General features: G+C 44.4%; 1 protein-coding gene across 3 annotated transcripts in view; it reads left to right on the forward strand.

Annotated features, from left to right (window-relative positions):
- The window catches only part of MCM3AP (minichromosome maintenance complex component 3 associated protein), a 248,152-nt gene extending 231,910 nt beyond the window's left edge, over positions 1-16,242 (forward strand). For 2 of the 3 annotated variants that reach the window (XM_029606724.1, XM_029606727.1), the window contains exons 27-29: positions 2,028-2,237; positions 9,533-9,683; positions 13,406-16,242. In XM_029606724.1, coding sequence (XP_029462584.1) covers positions 2,028-2,237; positions 9,533-9,683; positions 13,406-13,564 — 520 coding nt within the window. In that variant the 3' untranslated portion in view covers positions 13,565-16,242. The remainder of the gene's footprint in view (positions 1-2,027; positions 2,238-9,532; positions 9,684-13,405) is intronic. The other variant, XM_029606728.1, reaches the window with a different exon arrangement.
- The last annotated feature ends 4,293 nt before the right edge of the window (positions 16,243-20,535 follow it).

Genomic DNA, 20,535 nt, shown 5'->3' on the forward strand with positions numbered 1-20,535 from the left:
AAAAAATAAAAAGTGCACCCCTGGATATATTGTACATATAGCCAGTAAGGTGTGTATGTTACATAGGAGTGTGTAAAGTGCACTGTATATGTAGCTGGTGAGGGTTTGTTGCAATGTATTGTTGATGTGCTGTTTTTCATGCTCCACTTATTAAGCTGCTATTTGTATTTACCTTTTGGACTGTTTCACAATTTAATTAATTTAATATTTCAGTGTTTTTTTGGCTCAAGATGATTACACATTATGAAGCAGCCAATGCTGCCTAAACTCCTTTTTAAAATGATTGTGTCCTTTTCATTCTGTTAGGTTTGTTAATTAGAGTATAATATAAAACAGATTATTTTCCAAAGTGGTTGTGGATACATATGTGATTACAGAATATCTTAAAGATTTGTCACAGCTAACCACATGTGCATGTGATGGGTGCTTTGTAGTTAAGGCATCTGAGTGAGTAAGATGTGATTTATTTACAAAACGTATGAAAAATACATTGTATATATAATATGTATGGGTACGTAAGGTTTGCTGTAAATATAGGGGCAAATTTTCAAATGGTATAGGCTCCTAAACTGGCCCTTTTGAAAATTTACTAGGGCAGAGTCCCTAAATGTAGGCTCCCAGTTTCATTAGATTTCTAAATTTAGGACCCTAAAATGTGGCCAATTACAGGGAAGGGGTTAGAGTGGGGAAACAAAGTTAGGAGTTTAGCGCTGATTTTCAGAACTAAACACCTAATTTAGGAGCCTAAATCTATGAAAATGAATAGCAGACCTAAATTTAGGAGCCTAAAATTGAGGCCCTAAATTTGTGACTTTTCAAATGAAAACTTAAAAGTGAATTTTCAAAGGCTTACTTGTATGAAAATGTCTATATACGTATGTATGTATTTAAGTTTTCTACTGTCATCTGGAATGAGTAGCATGGCTTTTTGTATTCCCTTAATTAACCTAGAAGTGGTGTATTTCCACTAGATCCAAAAGTCCCCCAGAAGAGGGAGGACACTTGGATCTGGTGGGAACAGCCAGTGGGAATATCGCTTTCCAGAGAGCACACATCTTTAGGGAGTAACAGGAACCCTAGGACAAATCTCTCCCTTCTGAAAGATTGGTTTACTTTGCTTTTGGGGCCACCATTAAATCTATTAAATGTCCCCAGAGGATGTTATAGCTTGTAATTGCACTTTTAATATGCTTGTGATTATTGGTTAAAGTCATCGCTTGTTCTCCCTGCCTATGATTTCATTTTTTCATTATATTATAGTGACAACAAATGTACATTGATCATGCTATTTATGGAATGTACATCTGTTTCTGTATCCATACCTACCAATTGACTCTTGCCTTATCTGAAGGTCACATTGGGGCTCCCCTTGTGACCCTCCCATGCACATCGTAACCTGACCCCCACCCCTAATAGCCACTATTTATTTACCCCATGTGGGTATGAAGCTCCCCTTTTGCAACAGTGCTGTAGGACTTTCCAGGCCTGCTTGTTCTCCCTCAGATTCCTTCTTACTTCCCTGCATGGGGAAGTGCAACCTTTCATTGTCCACCATCAGGGACGCCAGGCGGGTGACATGAAGTTTGGCTGTCTTGCAGGCGGCAGCATGGCTGAATGAGCCCGTTCCGGAAGAACCAGAAATTGTCACAGAAGCATACAGATGTATGATACATGTGCAAAGTTGCACCAAACGAGGAAACTATGTCCAAATGTATGCATAACTTTCACACACAACATACACATTAAAATGATGCATATTATATATCATGCAATTGCGCATTCACAATATAAAATGCATGCATGTGACCATAAGCCCGTATGCACACAAATATAGGCTACTGCTTATTTCTTTTAATGTTGTCTTCCTTGGCTCTTAACTTTGACTGAAATTTAGTCACCCAACTTAGAAGCTTAAGTTTAGGAGCTTGGCTTTTTTTTTAATATTGGCCCCTTAAAGAAATTGTGTGGTATATGTATGTTGGACTGATTCCTTATTTTTTAGTGACAATTTTGACCTTTTCTTCCAGTTTTCAACAGAAGCGTTCCCTGACTTCAGCAAAGTATCTGCAGCAGCAGGTTTCCCAGTACATAGTTCAGGAAATCAGTTTGAATGCTGATCACTCTAAAGAACAGAGGCATAATGGTGCTCTGGATTTGACTCAGAATCCTTCCCATGAAGAGCTGCTTCCAGGATGTCTGTCACACAGTCTCCAGGCAGAGAAAGAGGAGAATAAGAGGTAAGAAGCAAAGGAAGTGGCCCTGAATTCCAAACATGGCCATAATCTGTGCTGCCCAATTCAACTTTTTGCAGTGTTACAACACCATGAGATCCATGTTGTCTTCCACCATGAAGTCCAACCTTCTTCTAATTATGTATGATTATTTTTGCAATAATCCAAAAGGAACAACTTTTATCTTTATCCAATTCAACTGCACAGTGAAAAAAGAATTATTCTTGAAACATCAAGTTCCTGGATCTGCACTTTACCTTAGAGGTTGATTACATCATAATATCCTCTTATTTTTGTTTTCCAACTTCATGCCAATTTACTTTCCACATACTTATTTTTATTTAGAAATTTTTGTTTCGCCTATAGTGACACATTCATGTTAGGCAAAGTACAGCAATTAAAATGTCAAAAACAGTCATAGCAAAATAAAATTAATAAAATCATAATTAAAACAAAACAAAATGTGCCATTAGCTTATGATGGAAAAACCTCACAGAACAAAATGCTTTTTCCCTGTACGTACCAGGATCAGTCCAGACTCCTGGGTTTTGCCCCCCCTCTAGCAGATGGAGACAGAAGTTTATAAACAAAAAACTCCGCCTATATATAGGCTGGTGCCACCTACAGTCTGGCAGTATTCTTCTGTCTCCTAGCAGGTGGAGAGGGTGCAAAACCTACAGTCTGTTTAGGGCCTATGTTTTAGGTGTAAAAAAAAAAAGAGAGAGAATTTTGTGGTAGGAAGGTAGGTGTTTCGAGGCCAGAGGCCAGTCAGAAATGGTTCTGGTCAGGGAGCCCCCTGGCACCAAGTCCTCCCAATGAAGCTAGGCCATCCCACTCCTCTGTTCTACCATTGGAGGTCAGTTAACATCCTTTCTCAAGGAGTGGGCAAAGATCACGTCGGATGAGTGGGTCCTAAGTGTGATAGAACAAGGTTACGCGTTAGAATTTTCTCCGCTATTAAAAGATTTGTTCATAAGGTTCCCTTGCACGTACGAGCAAAACAAGCGGGTGGTTCAAGAGACCATTGATCATCTTCGTCTGTTGGGGGCCATAGTTCCAGTGCCGGTCGAGGATCATGTCAGGAAGGTATTCCATCTATTTTGTGGTCCCAAAGAAAGATGGCACTTTTCATCTGATTCTGAATTTAGGGTTTCTCGTTTTCAGATGGAAATGTTGAGGTCCGTGATTTCTACAGAGCGCAAAGGGGAGCTTTTGGAATCTCTAAATTTGACCGAGGCTTATCTCCACATTCCTATTCGTCCGGACCATCAAAGGTTTCTCAGGTTCATGATTCTTGGGAATCATTTTCAGTTTTGCACCCTGCCGTTCAGGTTGGCAACTGCTCCGAGGACCTTTACAAAGGGTGATGGTGGTGGTCGCAGCAGCTCTTCAGCAGGAGGGCATTCTAGTCCACCTGTATCTGGATGACTGGTTGATTCGCACAAATTCAGAGGACCTTTGTCATCGGTCGGTGGCAAGCGTGCTGCAACGATTACAATTCCTGGGCTGGGTTGTGAATTTTCCCAAGAGTCAGCTGGTGCGGTCTCAAGTCCTGGAGTTCCTCGGAGCATGCTTTGATCCCAGGATTGAGAGAGTTTTTCTCACCAAGGAGCGAATTGTCAAGATCCAGGAACAAGTGTTATGCGTGCCGCCTGCGGCAGACCCGCAGCGCGGCCCTCTCACTTTCTCATGCGGACTCTAGCTCCTGGTTCCTCTTCGCTGGCAGCGGTGGGCTGCCAACTCCGACCTCGGGTCACCCCCGGTGCCTCCGGCTCTGCCATAGTCCCCAGTGTTGCCAGCCAAGATGTCCTTGCTCATCGGGCCTCTCCGCATGGCCCCTGGAGAGACATTGCCATCGGCGCAACACCTCTCCCTAGGCACGCGCGCATCACTAGTTCTTTTAAAGGGCCCACGGCGGGAACCTGGCCGCAGCCCCGAATGCTGATGTCAGACTCTTCAGCGTATAAAAGCTCAGGCCTCATTCCATAGCGTTGCCTTTGCAACAGGTTTTCTCGTACTCCGAGTAGTCGATGCTGATAGAGAGTCCTCTCTACTCCGTGTTCCTGATTCCTGTGGTTCCCGGTTCCTCTCTTCCTCATTCCTGTCTCATTTATGTGTTGAACTGACTCTTTGGATTTTGACTCGGCTTTGTTTGACTACTCTTCAGCTTGTCTCCAGCCCTGTACCTCTGCTATGCCTGACTACTCTTCAGCCTATCTCCAACCCCGGACCTCCGCTACACCTGACTACTCTTCAGCCTATCTCCAGCCCCGGACCTTTGCCACGCCTGACTACTCTTCAGCTTATCTCCAATCCCGGACCTCAGCTACGCTTGACTACGCCTGCCTTCTCTGTGCCCTGATTATTGCCTTGCTCGACTACACAACTGACCTGTCTGTGTCCAGAGTTCTACGTTGCTTACCATGACTTCCACTTGCCGCCGGCTCTGATCCTAGCTTGTCAGTGACGCCTCCTTTCGCCTATCCTCTGGACGTGGACTTACAAGGCTTAGGCCTTTCTTTGCTAGAGCACTTCCAGTTACTTGATTTCCTCTGGCGCCTGAGTTCCTGTTTCTAATCCAGTCCGGGGTAGGACTACGCCATCTACCGGCTGCTGTCTCTGGGCTGAACCACTTCTCGTTACTAACTAACCTCGAGGCCCATCTAGGTCCTGCCGGCCCTGGCACCCAAAGGCTCAACCCGAGAGGAACGAGGGTTGGTATAGGTGAAGCTCCGGCTGCCTCTAGCTTCAGCCCACTCCACCTGCTGACAGTGAGGACCCGTAGGTCCTTACCTACCGGTTGCGTCAACCCCACCTCTGCCCAAGGGTCCACATCTGATGCAACAACAAGTTGACAGATTGCTAAACAGTGTGATTCCCAGGGTCTGGGATTATCTGCAGGATCTTGGGTCTGTGACTTCCACCTTGGAATTGGTTCCTTGGGCATTCGCTCATATGCGGCCTCTTCAATCGGCCTTGCTCTCCTGGTGGAATCCAGTCTTGGAGCAATTTCATCTACCGCTGCCTCTTATGGAATGCGCCAGGTCAAGTCTAGATTGGTGGTTGTGCCGGAAAATTTGAGCCATGGGATGGCCTTGGAGATTCTGAACTGGATAGTGGTCCCCACCAACGCTAGCCTATCCAGTTGGGGGGGCTGTGTTTCACTCAAGTGGTACAGAGGAGACATCATGGTCTATCAACCATCTAGAGACGAGAGCAGTATGGCTAGCATTGTAGGATTTCTTGCCTCTTGTCCAGGGCAGGCCAGGGAGAGTTTTATCAGACAATGCGACGATGGTGGCTTACATCACCTGACAGGATGGTACCAAGAGCTGAGCAGTGGTGCTGGAGGCCCAAGAGTTGAATCTCTGGGCAGAGTGGCAGCTTCCCATATAGCGGGGTTGGACAATGTCCAGGCATATTTCCTCAGTCGCCAACAGTTGAATCTCAGAGAGTGGAAGTTGTTAGATGAGGCCCTGCTCCCTATTCATCGCAGGTTGGGAGTACCATGTATGGACCTCATGGCAACGTGCAACAATGCCAAGGCTCTGAGATTCTTCAATCGAAGGAGAGGGCATGGAGCCGATGCCTTGGTCCTCCTGTGGCCATAGGATTCTTCTGTATGTCTTCCCACTGTGGCCGCTGGTGGGCAAAGTCTTGTGAAGGATAGATCTACATCCGGGGCAGGTAGTTCTAGTGGCACTGGAATGGCCTCGCTGGCCGTGGTTCACGGATTTGGTAAATCTCACTGTGGACGGCCCGCTACATCTCTCATCTTCCCAACCTGCTCTGACAGGGTCCTATATTTTTGGATCAGGTGGCTCACTTCTCACTCGCAGCTTGGCTTTTTGAGAGGAGATGCCTAAGAGAGAAGGGGTATCTGGAGGACGTTGTTGCTACTCTGTTGCAAGCACAAAAGAAATCCATCTCCCTAGCATATGTTCGGGTGTGGAAGTTGTTCGAGGTTTGGTGCAAGGAACATAACGTGGATCCCTTTAGGGCATTGGTAGTCCACATTTTGTCCTTTTTGCAGCAAGGTTTGGTAAAAGGTTTGGCTTTCAACTCTTTGAGAGTCCAGGTGGCCGCCTGGGGGTGCCTAGGGGCAAGAGACATGGGGTGTCTCTGGCTGTGCATCTGGATGTGGTACATATTTTTTTACAAGGGGTCAAGCATTTGTGTCCCCCGGTGCAGAAAGCATGTCCTCCATGGCGTTTAAACTTGGTTCCTAAGGCACTGTTTGAGCCACTATGCAGGGCGACTTTGAAAGATCTTACTTTAAAAGTTGTTTTTCTGGTGGCAATTTGATCGGACAGGCAGATTTCGGAGTTACAAGCCCTTTCATGTAGAGAGCCTTTCCTGAGGTTTTTGGATACGGGAGTCTCGTTATGAACGGTACCTTCCTTTCTTCCGAAGATTATTTCCTCCTTTCACTTGAATCAGTCAATGGAGTTGCCAGCCTTTACAAATTTGGATAAGTCGGTGACTTTGGACAAGGAATTGAGGTGAAGCGAACACTGTTATGCTATCTAGAGGTCACTAATAGTTTCAGAGTATTCGATCATCTTTTCAGTAGTGCGAAGAAAGGACAGAAAGCTTTGAAAGCAACTATAACTCGGTGGCTGAAGGAGGCCATAATGTCATCGTACATTTGATTGGGGCAGTCGGTGCCTCAGGGTCTCACAGGTCGCAAGCGGCATCCTGGGCTAAATGTCAGTGTCGTCACAAGAGATTTGCAGGGTGGCTATTTGGAAATCATTGCACACTTTCTCCAGGCATTATCGTCTGGATATTCAGGCTCCAGATGCCATGGGCTTTGGGCAAAGTGTATTTCAAGCTGGACTGTCACAGTCCCACCCAGTTTAGGGAAGCTTTGGTACATCCCAGGAGTCTGAACTGATCTGGGTACATACAGGGAAAGGAAAATTGGTTCTTACCTGCTAATTTTCGTTCCTGTAATGCCACAGATCAATCCAGAGTCCTGCCCGAGTTTGGAGAGTCTGCTCGAACTGTGGATTTTATATATAATCTGAAGTATTTCCATTAGAATTTCTGGCTCAGGTGATGGATGTACATGCTGTCTTATTTGGTTGTAAGGCTCGTTCAGATTTAGTGTTTTCTCCTTCTCGTTTGGCAGGAGATGTTTGATAGGTTACATTGAGATTTTGGAATATTTTCCATCTTGGCTTAGGTACAGGTCAGTACTGATGGGACTGCAGGTGGCACACCAGGTTAAGTGATAGTGTCAGTAAAACTTTCTCTGTCTCCATCTGCTGGAAGGGAGGCAAAACCCAGGAGTCTGGACTGATCTGTGGTACTATAAGAACAAACATTTGCAGGTAAAAATCAATTTTCCTATATCCTTTCAGAGGTGTGACCTCCAGAACTGGACACAGTATTGTAGATGAGTTTTTATTTTGGGAACCCCAAATCACTGATATACTTCAGAGACAATAATAGTGATTGGGACAAAACTTGAAAGATCCACAAGAACTCAAAAAGCTGTTCAAAAAATGTTTTATTCATTTATGGAAAATTAATATCTTAATGGATCATGTTCACAGTCCATTAAGATGTTAGTTTCCCTACATTGAATAAAACATTTTTTTGAACAGCTTTTTGAGTTCTTGTGGATCTTTCAAGTTTTGTCCCAAACACTATTATTGTCCCTGGAGTTCTTATCAAGGACATTTACAGAGGCATTGTCACTTTCTTCGGCTAGCAATGCTCTTCCATATGCACCCTAGCATCCCTTTGCCCATTGCTATCATTTTACAATACTGCCTTGCTACTTTGATATCATAAGACACAAATAACCTGAGGTCTCTCCTAGTTGTTGCATATCAGTATCTTATCTCCTACTATGTAAAGTTTCTTTTAAATTTCTTCTTCTCAGATGCATGAGATTGCACTTCTTTGCATTGAATCTTACCACTGGAAGTGGGAGCTGAGAGGGATGTCAAACTGATAAGGAAAGGGGTCAAGGCATTATATTCAAGCAGGCATATTGAGTAATGACTATGTCTTAATGCTGGTTATAGATCTATGTCTTTATATATTTTATATATTTTTTATGTATTTTATCTGTTTTATGGAATCCACACTGGACAAATTCTATGAAAGATGCGGAATGCAAGATTTTAAATTAACAAATAAGTGCTCATGATTCCTTGAGCTTTCTTAGATCACTTCTCATTCTCTGCAGATTGAATGGGCCAGTTTGTCTTTTTCTGCCATTATCTACTATGCTGCTATTCTCTGTATCTTCCTCTTCCTCCTCCTGCACATATGAATCGAGTCTCTATTTTATTTTATGAAAGAGAATCAATATAACCTTTTAATTCCTCAGAATCTCAAATAATGTTGGTGGTCTTATTCTCAATGACTTTCATCTTTGCTAAATAGAACAATCTGAGCACTGCATTTATATTTTTTAATTGCTCTTCCATTAATTCCTTTTTGAGTTGTGACTTTATTTAGACCTGTGGGAATCAAAATTGGAATTTTGGTAAGCTTCCTACTAGAGGGAAGCTAGCTTCATTTCCCTTAAACAAAAGCCTGAAATTATTCAATAGATAAACTAGAAAACGTTAGTTTACTTTGCTAACGCACCACAGATTTTCACAGTATAGGTTTTCCTCAGCATGCTTTTTCATATAGATGCATGGAGTGGTACTAGCATGCATTCTCGGTGGCTTTTTTTCCACTGGAATCCTCTATAGCTTCCAACTCCAAGGAGCTGCCTCTTTAGAGCATTCTCTTCTCAAAAGAGATGACAAGGGAAAGAAAGTGCAAGCAAAAAGTGTTGAACTTTTGCCTGATTGTTGAAATTTAGTACATTTGGGCAGAAGTCCTTCTAACTATTTTGCTTATACCCTTTTTGGAAGATATAAAAAATTAAATCCCTGAGCAAAGGGTATACAGTTTTAAAATCTTGCAAGAAAACTGATTTGTAAGTTTTTAATACTTATTTTTAGACCTATTTTTGCCCAGAATTTAAAGCTGAAGTTTATCTGCAGAGAGAGGAAGTAATTATTCAAAATATCCAGAAAACATACACTCTTGTCGATTTGTTTCCTCTTTATCTCACATTATTTTGCTCTGGCTTTTTCCACATGCCTTGATCCTGATTGTTACAATACATGCGTTGTGCTCAAGTTCCATCAGCATAGATGACTTGCTGTGATATCTAGGTTCCTTTTTAGTAGTAATGTGCTGTTTTGATTCTCCAGTTACTTCAGTCTTGGTGTTCTTCAGTTGATGATATGATTGGTGTTAAAATGAAATTCTGTTTCTGCTCCTAGATTTGAAAATAAGTTGCATCAATGGTTATTGGGAAGCACCATCGATAAGTCTGAGAGCTTTGGGCTCCCTCTCTACCTCCCATGGATTTTCCTTTCTGCACCTGAGGTGATTCACCCAATGCTGCAACCATCAACATTAATAGAAAGACAGGTAAAACTCACAGACAAGATACGTAAGTCACAGAATCCAGCCAGAGGCCAGTTACCTGGTTTATACACACCTCTGTATCACTGAGGCATAAGATCCAGGCAGATGTTCAGCCCTAGGGAAACTGAAGCAGGGTAAGAGAGATGTTACTGCTGACATACATTAGACGCTGTGAAAGTAACTAAGAGGTAATCAAGGATAGACAGAGAGAGGTTATAACATGAGAGAATTGGGAAGTGAAGGAAAAAATAGTTGTCATCTGTGCACTAGTAATATGAGCACCTGTGAAAAGAAATGAGAGAACTAATACCAAACTTTGAGTACCACCAACAGTTGATCATTAAAAGCCTGAGAGAGGACTATTGACTACAACCCAAAAACAGTAGCCAACAGGATGGGGGAAAACCACTTAAAGGTTAAGTCATATATAATGTATACATTGATGTCATTTTGGTAAGAAGAATACAATCCAAAGTGGCAAACTGATCAAGGAGCACAAAGATAACTAAAGAACCAGCAGCAAACTCCTGACTCCCTATTTCCCTATGCCTTCCTGCCCAGCAGACTTTAACTCCTGTCTTCCCATACCTTCCTGCCCAGTACATCTCCTTCTCTTCCTGGTTCCCAGCTAGCAGAAAAGATTTCAGTCCATTCCATAGTCTCCCTCCCTCTTTCTCAGCAGCAGCTGAGGGCAAGAAGCATTGAGGAAAGGACAGGCAGAGAACAGGCTGGAGGTCAGGACAGGCAGAGGTCAAGCAGAGTTGGGTTACCAGGTGGGTTCAAAACCAGGAAGTCAGTCCGGAGGGGTGAGGAGCAGGAGGGCACAGAACAGGAGACAAGGAGCAAGGCAGAAACACAGGATCAGGAATCAAGGCTGGAACGCAGGATCAGGAGACAACACAGAACTCGTACTCTGAAGCAGAGCAGGACCCGTTGCTGAGGCAAAGTGCTGGAGGCAAGGCCAGGTATATATACCCACCCTACCTGACGTCATCTTCACGGGCCGCAGGGAACTTTCCCGCCACGAGCGTGCACAGAGGCCGGGACAGCAGCGTGCCGAGCCACAAGGGCATGCTGCAACAGTGGCGGTTGGCGTCGGCCGTGGCTAGCGGTGATGGGGAACTATTTTTAAACTCTCACTGATAAAAGAAGATTTAACCTGAAAGTACAAGAACGAATTACATGTAAGCTAACTACGAGACATGTATTCAATGGACATTATATGACATGATTCAAATAGATATTATATGAAATTATATGTTACCGGTTATCTATTGGCACCTCTGTTAAAGTACTAACATTTGTTTTGCCTATTTGTGCCAGCCTGTAAACCGTTATGATGGTAAATAACTTAATAATGGTATAGAAAAGATTTTAAATAAATAAATAAGATGAGGTAGCAGCAAGAGCACGCACCTTTCTCCCTTATGCTCCTGCTTTCATATCCAGGCTCCATGGGGTAAAGACAGTATCAGCAGCCTCACTGCCAGGCCAGGCAGAGGAAGATAAAGTTGGTTTCCTGCCTTGCCCATATGAACAGGAGTTGGTGATATCATGCTCTGATGAGAGTGAAGAAGGAGGGAACAGCCTCTCACTGACCAGGAAGAGAAGAAGAAAGGAAGAGCAGCTTCCTGTCATATCCAATAAAAGAGAAGTCAGCCAACTCCTGCCCAGACTAATGAGGAAAGATCAGTCCTCTGCTGGCTCTACGACACACCTCCCAAGACTTCGTGACACACTAGTGTGTCCCGACACACCTGTTGAGAACCACTGCTCTAGACCATCCCTTGAGCTTTGCCAGATCCCTCCTCATGTTTTCCAGACCTTCCTGGCTGCCTACCCCAGTGCTTTCCAACCCTCTCCTGGAGTACACCTAACCAATCAGGTTTTCAGGATATGGATGAAATAGATATGCATACTTTGGAGTCCTAGGGTATGCAAATCTGTCTCATGCATATTCATTGTGGAAATCTTGATAACCTTTAAGTATGTCTGAAGGAGAGGGTTGGGAAACACTTGTTACCCTGTTGAAGATTTTGGTATCTTTGGCAAAAAAACAAACATTTCCTGGCAATCCTTCTGCTATGTCACTCATGAAAATATTGAATAGAGCCAGTCTCAGGACTGATTCCTGAGTCACACCATTAGTATCGCCTCCCTCCATTTTCACTACTCTGTCACTTCCCACTCAACCAGTTTCTAACTAGACAGTCACTCTAGGTTCCATACCAAGGGCAGTCAATTTATTTACAAGTCTCCTATGTGGAACCGTGTCAAAGGCCTTACTGAAATCCAAATATACTATGTCTAGCACTCTCTCTTGATCCAACTCTGATCACCCAAGCAAAGAAATTGATCAGAATTCATCTGACAAGATTTACCATTAGTAAAACCATGCTGCCTCAGATCTTGCAATCCATCAGATTCCAGAAACTGTAGTATTCTCTATTTTGGCATGATGCTCACCATAGAAGTCAGACTAACTGGCCTATATTTCCCAGTCTCTCCTTATTCCACATTTATGAATAGGGACCACATCTGCCCCTCTCCAGTCCTCCCGAACTACTCCCGATGCTAAAGAAGCAGCTCCTGACTCCATCCCACTAGCAATTATCAGGAAGCCATCACCTCCAACCTTTCCCATATTTCCTTCTCATCAGCTCCCATCTTGGAGCCATAATATGGTAGGTGCCAAATGCTTGGGGTAGATAAAGAGAGTGATGGTAAGGACAACAGAAGATGATGACCATAGATCAAGTAGGATCTGGAATAATACATTAGATGGATCGGTTTAACAGCTGAGAAGTTTAAGATGTCCTTACTACCAACTAATACTGTGCACGTTATTTTCTTCTTATAACTTAGTACCTGGTTTCATAAGAGAGCCATCATATACAGCATTCCTTACTCCTCCTGTCCAGCTGTTGTGAAGAAACAATTGCACAGCCCTTACTACATTCCATCAGCTTTCATTAGAGAGCTATCAGATATGACCACTTCATCAGCTGTCATCAGGGAGCCATCACAGACAGTGTTTACTCCTACTTCTTCCCACCAGATCTCTTCCAACAACCATTATATAGCCTCTTCTAATGTTCCATACCACTAGTTCTTATTAGGGAATCATAATGCCTCTCCCCTTACTCTGCCAATTTTCAGCAGGGAATCATAAAATAAATAAATATATACTGTATATACTTTTTCAGATGACCAGAGATAAAGTAGGATTTTCAAAAACACATTTGGCATTTCTAATTGGGCAGATTTGCTGGGTTGTCCAAGATCCTATTTCAAATAATAGTACAGAATACAGGAGGAGTGGCTCCACTATCTGAAAGATTAGCCTGTCTATTTTCTCCCTCCCCTCCCCAAGTCTAGAAAAACTGTTGCTCTCTGATTGGAGAACTGTTCCCCTTTATGCTCAGCACAGAACTTACATAAAATGGCAGCAGTCCTAAAATATTATCACGTGGTATTTTACCTTAAGTCAGAAATACTAGGACTACGTAAGCAGACGACTTGGAAAGCTGCACTACCATCTCTTGCCTGCCTGAACATTTAAGCTGATCTTTTAGGTGCAAAGTAAACAGATGAAAGAAATTGTAAATTGTGGATGCATTTTTTTTAGTATTTTCAGCCGTAGAACAGTTTATGAACTGTCCATGAGCGTTTCAGGACTGTATTCTAAGATGGAACTTTTGAATATTTCTGTTTTCTTGGCACAGTCTGGAGCAGCAGTAGAACATGGAGCACCTACAGAGGAGCCAAGCACTTCCCTGTCTCAGCGACTTCAGCAACTAAAGGAACTGATTAAAGCCAGCAAGGAAGAGGAAATGGCCTGTGAACTCCATCTGTCCACCCTGCTTGATATTGTGGATGTCTGATGACGATTTGTACTGTGGGGGAGTCTCCATTACATGACACAATGTGTGTATTTTTAAACTGATCTGTTCTCTTTCGCTGGCTATAACTGTTTATAAATTATGACCAGAAGCTCTCTGTCCATGTGGGTATTTCAGCTATACCCAAGAGGTGATCTCATCTAATTTTCAGGATATCCTTAATGAATATACATGAGATTAATTCAGTCTGCAACTTTTTCATGCATATTCATTAGGGATATCCTGAAAACAAGACTGGCTAGGAGAGTCCAAGTATTGCTTTGAGCACCATTGCTATAGCTGACCCACCTAGTGTGAGGCACTAGAATTTCTCTTCTAGTGGGATCTTCCTTGACATTTTCCAACTATCTAATTGAGCATGTGAATAGTGTATGATGAGAAATAGCATCACTAAGGTTGAATGATGAAACAGAATTGTGCTGGTGAGGTTTTTGAATAGTGGGTAGCTTTTCAGTGATCATAGACTTGGAACAAACCAAAGCACAGATAATTTATCAAAAAACAATTTCTGCTGCTCTTTCGCCCTGCATTTTATTTTTTAACCTATAATGTGTAATGTTTTTTTTTCTGATAATGGCATTTATTTTTACCCCTGAGCTTTGTGATATGGTGGTATTTTACTTTTTACCTTTGCATCATCATAAATTCTTTTTATCTTAACAATTCCTCCTCTCCCCCCCCCCCCCCCCCCCGGTCTGATGGTACCATGGATGATTGTCTGGTGCCATTTAGTTTCAGATTGGATCAGAATTAAAACAAAACAAAACAGCTCTGTGAAATTAAAGTACAGTTGGATTCTGAGCTCAGAACCATATGCTTAAAATTTTAATACAATTCATTTCATTTAAAGCAAGACTTGCTACCTTCCTATTCTTAGAACCTAGAAGGCTTGACACAAGTTTGTTATTAGCCACATTTAGCTCCATGCCAGCATGTTTCCAGTTCCTTGTTCTGTAGTGTCAATCATCATTGCTGTCTTAAGTTTGGAAGTGTCCTTTAGGCCACAAATGGGATACCTCATATTCTCAGGTATGGAGATGTTTGTCTCTCCTTATCTAACGTTATGAGTCTATGAAATTAAATTGTACAGACCTTTACCAATTTTAGTACTCTACCCTGTGTACATCAGAGGAAGATACTGATGTTTCTTTATCAATAAAATGTTTGAACACGAAGAATTGAATTTTTGTTATTTAGAATAGAAGGGAAGTGTCTGGTAAGCTTTATTTCATTTTCAGCTGTAAAATAAAGATCTCATCTTCAGGGAAACAGATAGTGATAATCTAGTTCCTCTGAGGTCTCTTGTACTGTCAAAGGCAGAAATGCTTCCCTAGCTGACTAGACGAAACAGCAAAGAGTTCGAGAATTTGTGACCTCTTCAGTGACACCACTGAGCCTGTAGTTTCAGTTTCCTAGCGTGTAGCCAGATGGACTCAGGACCAATATGTATTGTGCTCGCCTGATAGCAGATGGGAGACGGGGTCAGATTTCAAAGCTGACGTCAGCCTACATATACCCGTGCCGCGTGCTTTGCTCTTCAGTATTTCTCCGTCTCCATAGCAAATGCGGACACTATCCCAAGCAAGAATAGTGTTATATTTACAGCAAGAAAGAAGAAAGAAAATTTACCTTAAGAAGAGAGCCCCGCTTCTCCTGCGGTGAAACCTAATGGTCCCTCCCCCAGTTGAGACTTTCCTGAGGTCAATTCTCGATATCCCTCAGAGGCGGGCCTTGGTTCGACGGCCAAATCCCGGCATGGACTTAGCTCCCAGGGTGGCTGAAAGGCAGCGGATGCAGATTCGAGCGCAGCAGTTGAAGGTATTTCCCTCTCCCCCCGCAGCTGGAGACTGCCCGGCAGACGAGCGGTAAGTGCTGAGACCAGGTAAGGTAGAAACCTTTACTTCTAAGTCTCCGGTCTCCAAGGCTCGAACAGTCGTACCATCCTTCCTCCGACGAGGTTTAAATCGGGTTGGGCAGCCCTCCCTTGGGGCAGGCCCCGATTCGGTGTGAGGGTCCACACATGTGGAGACCCTACGGGGGGGGGGGGGGGGGGGGGGTGTCGCCATCTTGCCTTCGGGGTCGTCAGCGTCATTTCCACTGTGGTGGAGGGAAAGAAAGGGGCTACTTGCAGTAGAATTGAGTGAGGTGGTGCAGTTGGAATCAGGATTCTAGGAACTGCAGTGATAAGAGAAACGAGATGGATTGTATGTGCTATGAACAGGCATAATCGAGGTTTTCTGTGGTGGCTGGATGCAGCCTCTGTGTTTTGGTAATAAAATAGAAAAAATTGTACTTCTCTTAATTTTGGAGGCATTGAAAGGTTATCTGTACCATAGTTGATAGGAAGGACAAGAATGTACAAGGGTTGGGAATAAGGGGGCATGCGACAGTTTAAGCGATCCAGGGAGATCCCCATCCACCTCTCCCTCCACTGTCTCATCGTTCCATGGGGGCGGGCTTCCCGATATTTCTGCCACCGGCCCCAGTTCCCTCTCCAATGACTGGCTTCGGTAGCGACAGGACGCAGCTAGGGAGTTCTCGCTTAGCACTCCGCTTCTGACGCCCCCTCTTCTCTGTTACTTTCCGTACCTCTGCGTTCCTGATTTTCTTCCAGGGCTGCCAGGTTTTCATGAAAGAACAAGCACTTTTTTCCAAAAAAACAAGCCCAAAAAAAGCCCAAAACAGGTGAAATTGAAACACCAATGTCTGTGAGTCGCATAGATGACAAAGGAGCTTAGCTTTTTGCATGTTTCTCTGTTTTAGCATGTTGCAGAAGGTCTGCATGATGTGCACAATGTCACACTTACAAAATTTGCACGTAGCCTTATTCTCATTGCTGAAAACAGGCTGAATCCATGCTTTTAGTTCACGTTCCTCTTCCCATGCTTTGCAGTACTTTTTACTGTATTTAGCCCAGTTCTTTACTGTAGCCATAGTAGATCAAAACCATTTAGTAGTGTAGCAGCCAAGGACGGAAACAGTAGGTATAGACTGGCTTTCTTACAGAGGTGATCTTCTACAGGGAGAAGAAAGGAAAGAAAAAAAAAAAGCAAAATTAGTGTAGAAAAATAGCATTACAAGTTTCCATGTCACATTTTTTTACCTGTAGTCAGCAGGTATGGACAAGCTTTCTTTTTGTCAAAATAAGGGTTTTTTGTTTTTTTTATAAGAACATAAGAAATTGCCATGCTGGGTCAGACCAAGAGTCCATCAAGCCCAACATCCTGTTTCTAACAGAGGCCAAAAACCAGGCCACAAGAACCTGGCAATTACCCAAACACTAAGAAGAACCCATGCTACTGATGCAATTAATAGCAGTGGCTATTCCCTAAGTAAACTCGATTAATAGCCGTTAATGGACTTCTCCTCCAAGAACTTATCCAATCCTTTTTTGATCCCAGGTGCACTAACTGCACTAACCACCTCCTCTGGCAACAAATTCCAGAGCTTTATTGTGCGTTGAGTGATAAAAAAGGTGATCAGCTACAGGGAAGAAATGAGAAAAAAAAATAGATGAAATCAAGTGGAATAGAACAAATTGGAGAAATTACTTACCTGATAATTTTGTTTTCCTTAGTGTAGACAGATGGACTCAGGACCAATGGGTATAGTGCTAGCAGCTGGAGACGGATCAGATTTCAATCCGACGTCAGCCACTAGTACAGTGATGGCCAACCTTTTGCGCTCTGTGTCAAAATTCATAAAAAAACCGAGCATAACTCGGGTGGTGTGTCACTTCTAGAAAAATCCATAATTTTGTGATATTTGTAGCTCTAATATTAATAGCAAAGTTATAATTTTAATGTTCTGTATTTATTAATAAAGCAAAAACAATTATTTACCATACCTGCTTAGTGAATTTTTTTTTGCTGAATTTCATTGGCTAAATCTTCAATTAAAACACTCTCTCCCCCTCCACCCCCCCCCCCCCCAAACTCTCACTCCCCTGGATTTTCTCATACACACTCATGCTCTCACACTCACTGGTTCCCTCACACACACACACACTGAACCCCAGGCAGGCTCCCATTCATTTGCACACCACTCCCGCTCCATCCTCCAGGCAGGCACCCATGCATTCGCACACATACACCCCCATGCAGAGTCCCATTCATTCACATGCACACACTAAAGGCAGACCCCCCTCTCTTTTGCCAGCAACCTCGGAGCCTCTCTCATTCCTCTGCTGCCGCATGGCTATTGGGGAGGTGCTGATTGCTGCTACTGACACTGAAGCCCATCCTGCTGCCTCCTCTGTGCAGGCCCCGTGGGCTTCCACTTTCTCCATGCTGATCTTGTACATTGAGATCTGCATAGAGAAAGTGCTATTCTTGCACATTCCCAAAGATTACATGTGCCAATCACTAAAAAGTAATTTATTTTGTTTTTTACCTTTGCTGTCTGATCTTCATTTTCTAATTAGTTGGTCACAGGCTTTTTTCCCCACCTTTCCTTTCTTTCCCCACCTTCCCTTTCTTATTTTTTTTGCCAATTCCTTTTATATTGTCTTTTTTGTTTCTTTTCTCTCCATCTTCTTCCCTCAAACACACAGGTTCTCATTCTCACGTGCTCTTCTCTCTCACACACAGGCTCTCTCTCATACAATTATTCATACACACAGGCTCTGTCTTGCTCAAGCACAGGCTCTCACTCTCACATGCTGTCTCTGCAAACATTCAAGTCCTCACTCACAATCTCTCAACTCATCTCATACACGCACACACACACCCTATACAGACCCTCAGCCTCTCTCTCACCTCTGGGCCTCCTCTTCGCGGGTCGCCGCAGGATGGGCTCTGCGGCAGCCCTGCTACCAGGCTTCTTCCTCTTCTCGGGCCGCTGCGACTTGGGATTCGCGGCTGCCCGTAAACGCAAGCACTGCTCCTCTTCTGCATGCGCCGATGCTTCACCTCCTTCCAGCCCACGTGGCTCCGGCAACGTTTACTTCCGGGGCCGCACAGGCAGGAAGGAGGAGGAGCATCAGCGCGTTTAAATGTGATCTTTTTCTTCGGGCCGCGGCCCTGCCTATCTGCCTGTCGCTGCGCCCGGGGGCATTGGGGGTGGGTGGAGGGGTCCGGAGGGTGGGGGGATACTAAAAAACTAGTTTTAAAGGGTCGGCACAGCCGATTTAAAAAAAAAAAAAAATTCCCGATAGTCCACGAAACGCTGCGCGTGTCAGCAAAAAGTCTCGGCGTGTCACCTCCGACACGCGTGTCATAGGTTAGCCATCACTGCCCTAGAACACATACCCCTGCAGGAAGTGCAGCTCCTCAGTATTCTTCCTTGAAAAGCGTTGTGTATATATATATGTGACTGACTGATTGATTAACTTCATATTATGGTTAACTTAACTAACTTGTTAGAACGTTTAAACTCGATTAAACTTGATTAACTTGAACTGATTGGTTGACTATAGCTGGAGACCGCCAGTGTACTCAACCGGAAAGCGTCGACACCAGGCAGGGTGGACATCTTAGGTAAATAAAGACATGGCTTACCCGTAACTCATTGGCACAATGCCTCAGGGCAGCCCAGGGTGGGATGCTGAGTCCATCTGTCTACACTAAGGAAAACGAAATTATCAGGTAAGTAATTTCTCCATTTCCTAGCGTGTAGCAGATGGACTCAGGACCAATGGAATTATAAAAGCTACTCCCGAATCGGGTGGGAGGCTGCCCGTGGTCCACTTAGAATTGTCCTTGCAAATGCCGTGTCCTCCTGAGCCTGTATGTCCAGACGGTAGAATCTGGAGAAGTGTGGATAGAGGATCACGTTGCCGCTCTGCAGATGTCCGCAGGTGACAGCATTCTAGTCTCTGCCCAGGACACCGCCTGGGCTCTGGTTGAATGGGCCTTGACTTGTAGAGGTGGTGGTTTTCCTGCTTCTACGTAGGCCGCCTTAATGACTTCTTTGATCCAGCGGGCAATGGTTGCCCGCGAGGCCGCTTCCCCTTGCCTCTTTCCGCTGTGAAGGATGAAAAGGTGGTCTGTCTTTCGTACCGGTTCCGACCTTTCCAAATATCTGGCTAGGAGTCTGCCGATGTCGAGGTGACGTAGGCTACGGTCTTTTCTAGAGTTCTTCACGCCGTCCATCGTTGGTAGTGCGATAGTTTGGTTGAGGTGGAAGTGTGAGACCACTTTGGGGAGGAAGGAGGGAACTGTGCGTAGTTGGATGGACCCCGGGGTGAATCTGAAGAACGGTTCATGGCAGGACAGTGCTTGTAGCTCCGAGATGCGGCGGGCCGAACACACGGCCAGCAAGAACACTGTCTTTAAGGTTAACAGACGGAGAGGTAGGCCTCGGAGGGGTCTGAAGGTGGATCCTGCTAGGAACTCCAAGACGAGGTTGATGTTCCACAGAGGTACCGTCCACCTTAGAGGTCGGCGAATGTGTTTGACTCCTTTCAGGAAGCGTGATACATCCGGGTGCGAGGCTATGCTGTTGCCCTCGCTCCTGGAGCCATAGCATGACAATGCTGCTATCTGTACCTTGATGGAATTGAGGGATAGACCCTTCTGTAGCCCATTCTGTAAGAATTCCAGGATCACGGGAACTCTGGAGGGGCGTGGCTTGACGTTGTGGTCTTCGCACCAGGCCTTGAAGACTCTCCAAATCCTTATGTACGTTAGAGATGTGGAGAACTTGCGTGCCCGGAGGAGAGTATCTATTACTGCCCCCGAGTATCCGCTCTTCCTCAGTCGAGCCCTCTCAATGGCCAGACCGTAAGCGAGAATTGAGTCGGGCCCTCGTGAAGGATCGGACCTTGTTGGAGCAGGTCTCTGTGCAGCGGCAGGGGTAGTGGGTTCCCTGCCAGCAGTCTTCTCATGTCTGCGTACCAGGGTCTTCTTGGCCAATCCGGGGCCACCAGGAGAACTAGTCCCCTGTGTCGCTGTATCTTGTGAATGATTGCACCCAGCGAGGGCCACGGTGGGAAGGCGTATAGAAGGGTCCCC

Source organism: Rhinatrema bivittatum, chromosome 6 (assembly GCF_901001135.1).
Source record: "Rhinatrema bivittatum chromosome 6, aRhiBiv1.1, whole genome shotgun sequence".
NCBI classification, from domain to species: Eukaryota; Metazoa; Chordata; class Amphibia; order Gymnophiona; family Rhinatrematidae; genus Rhinatrema; species Rhinatrema bivittatum.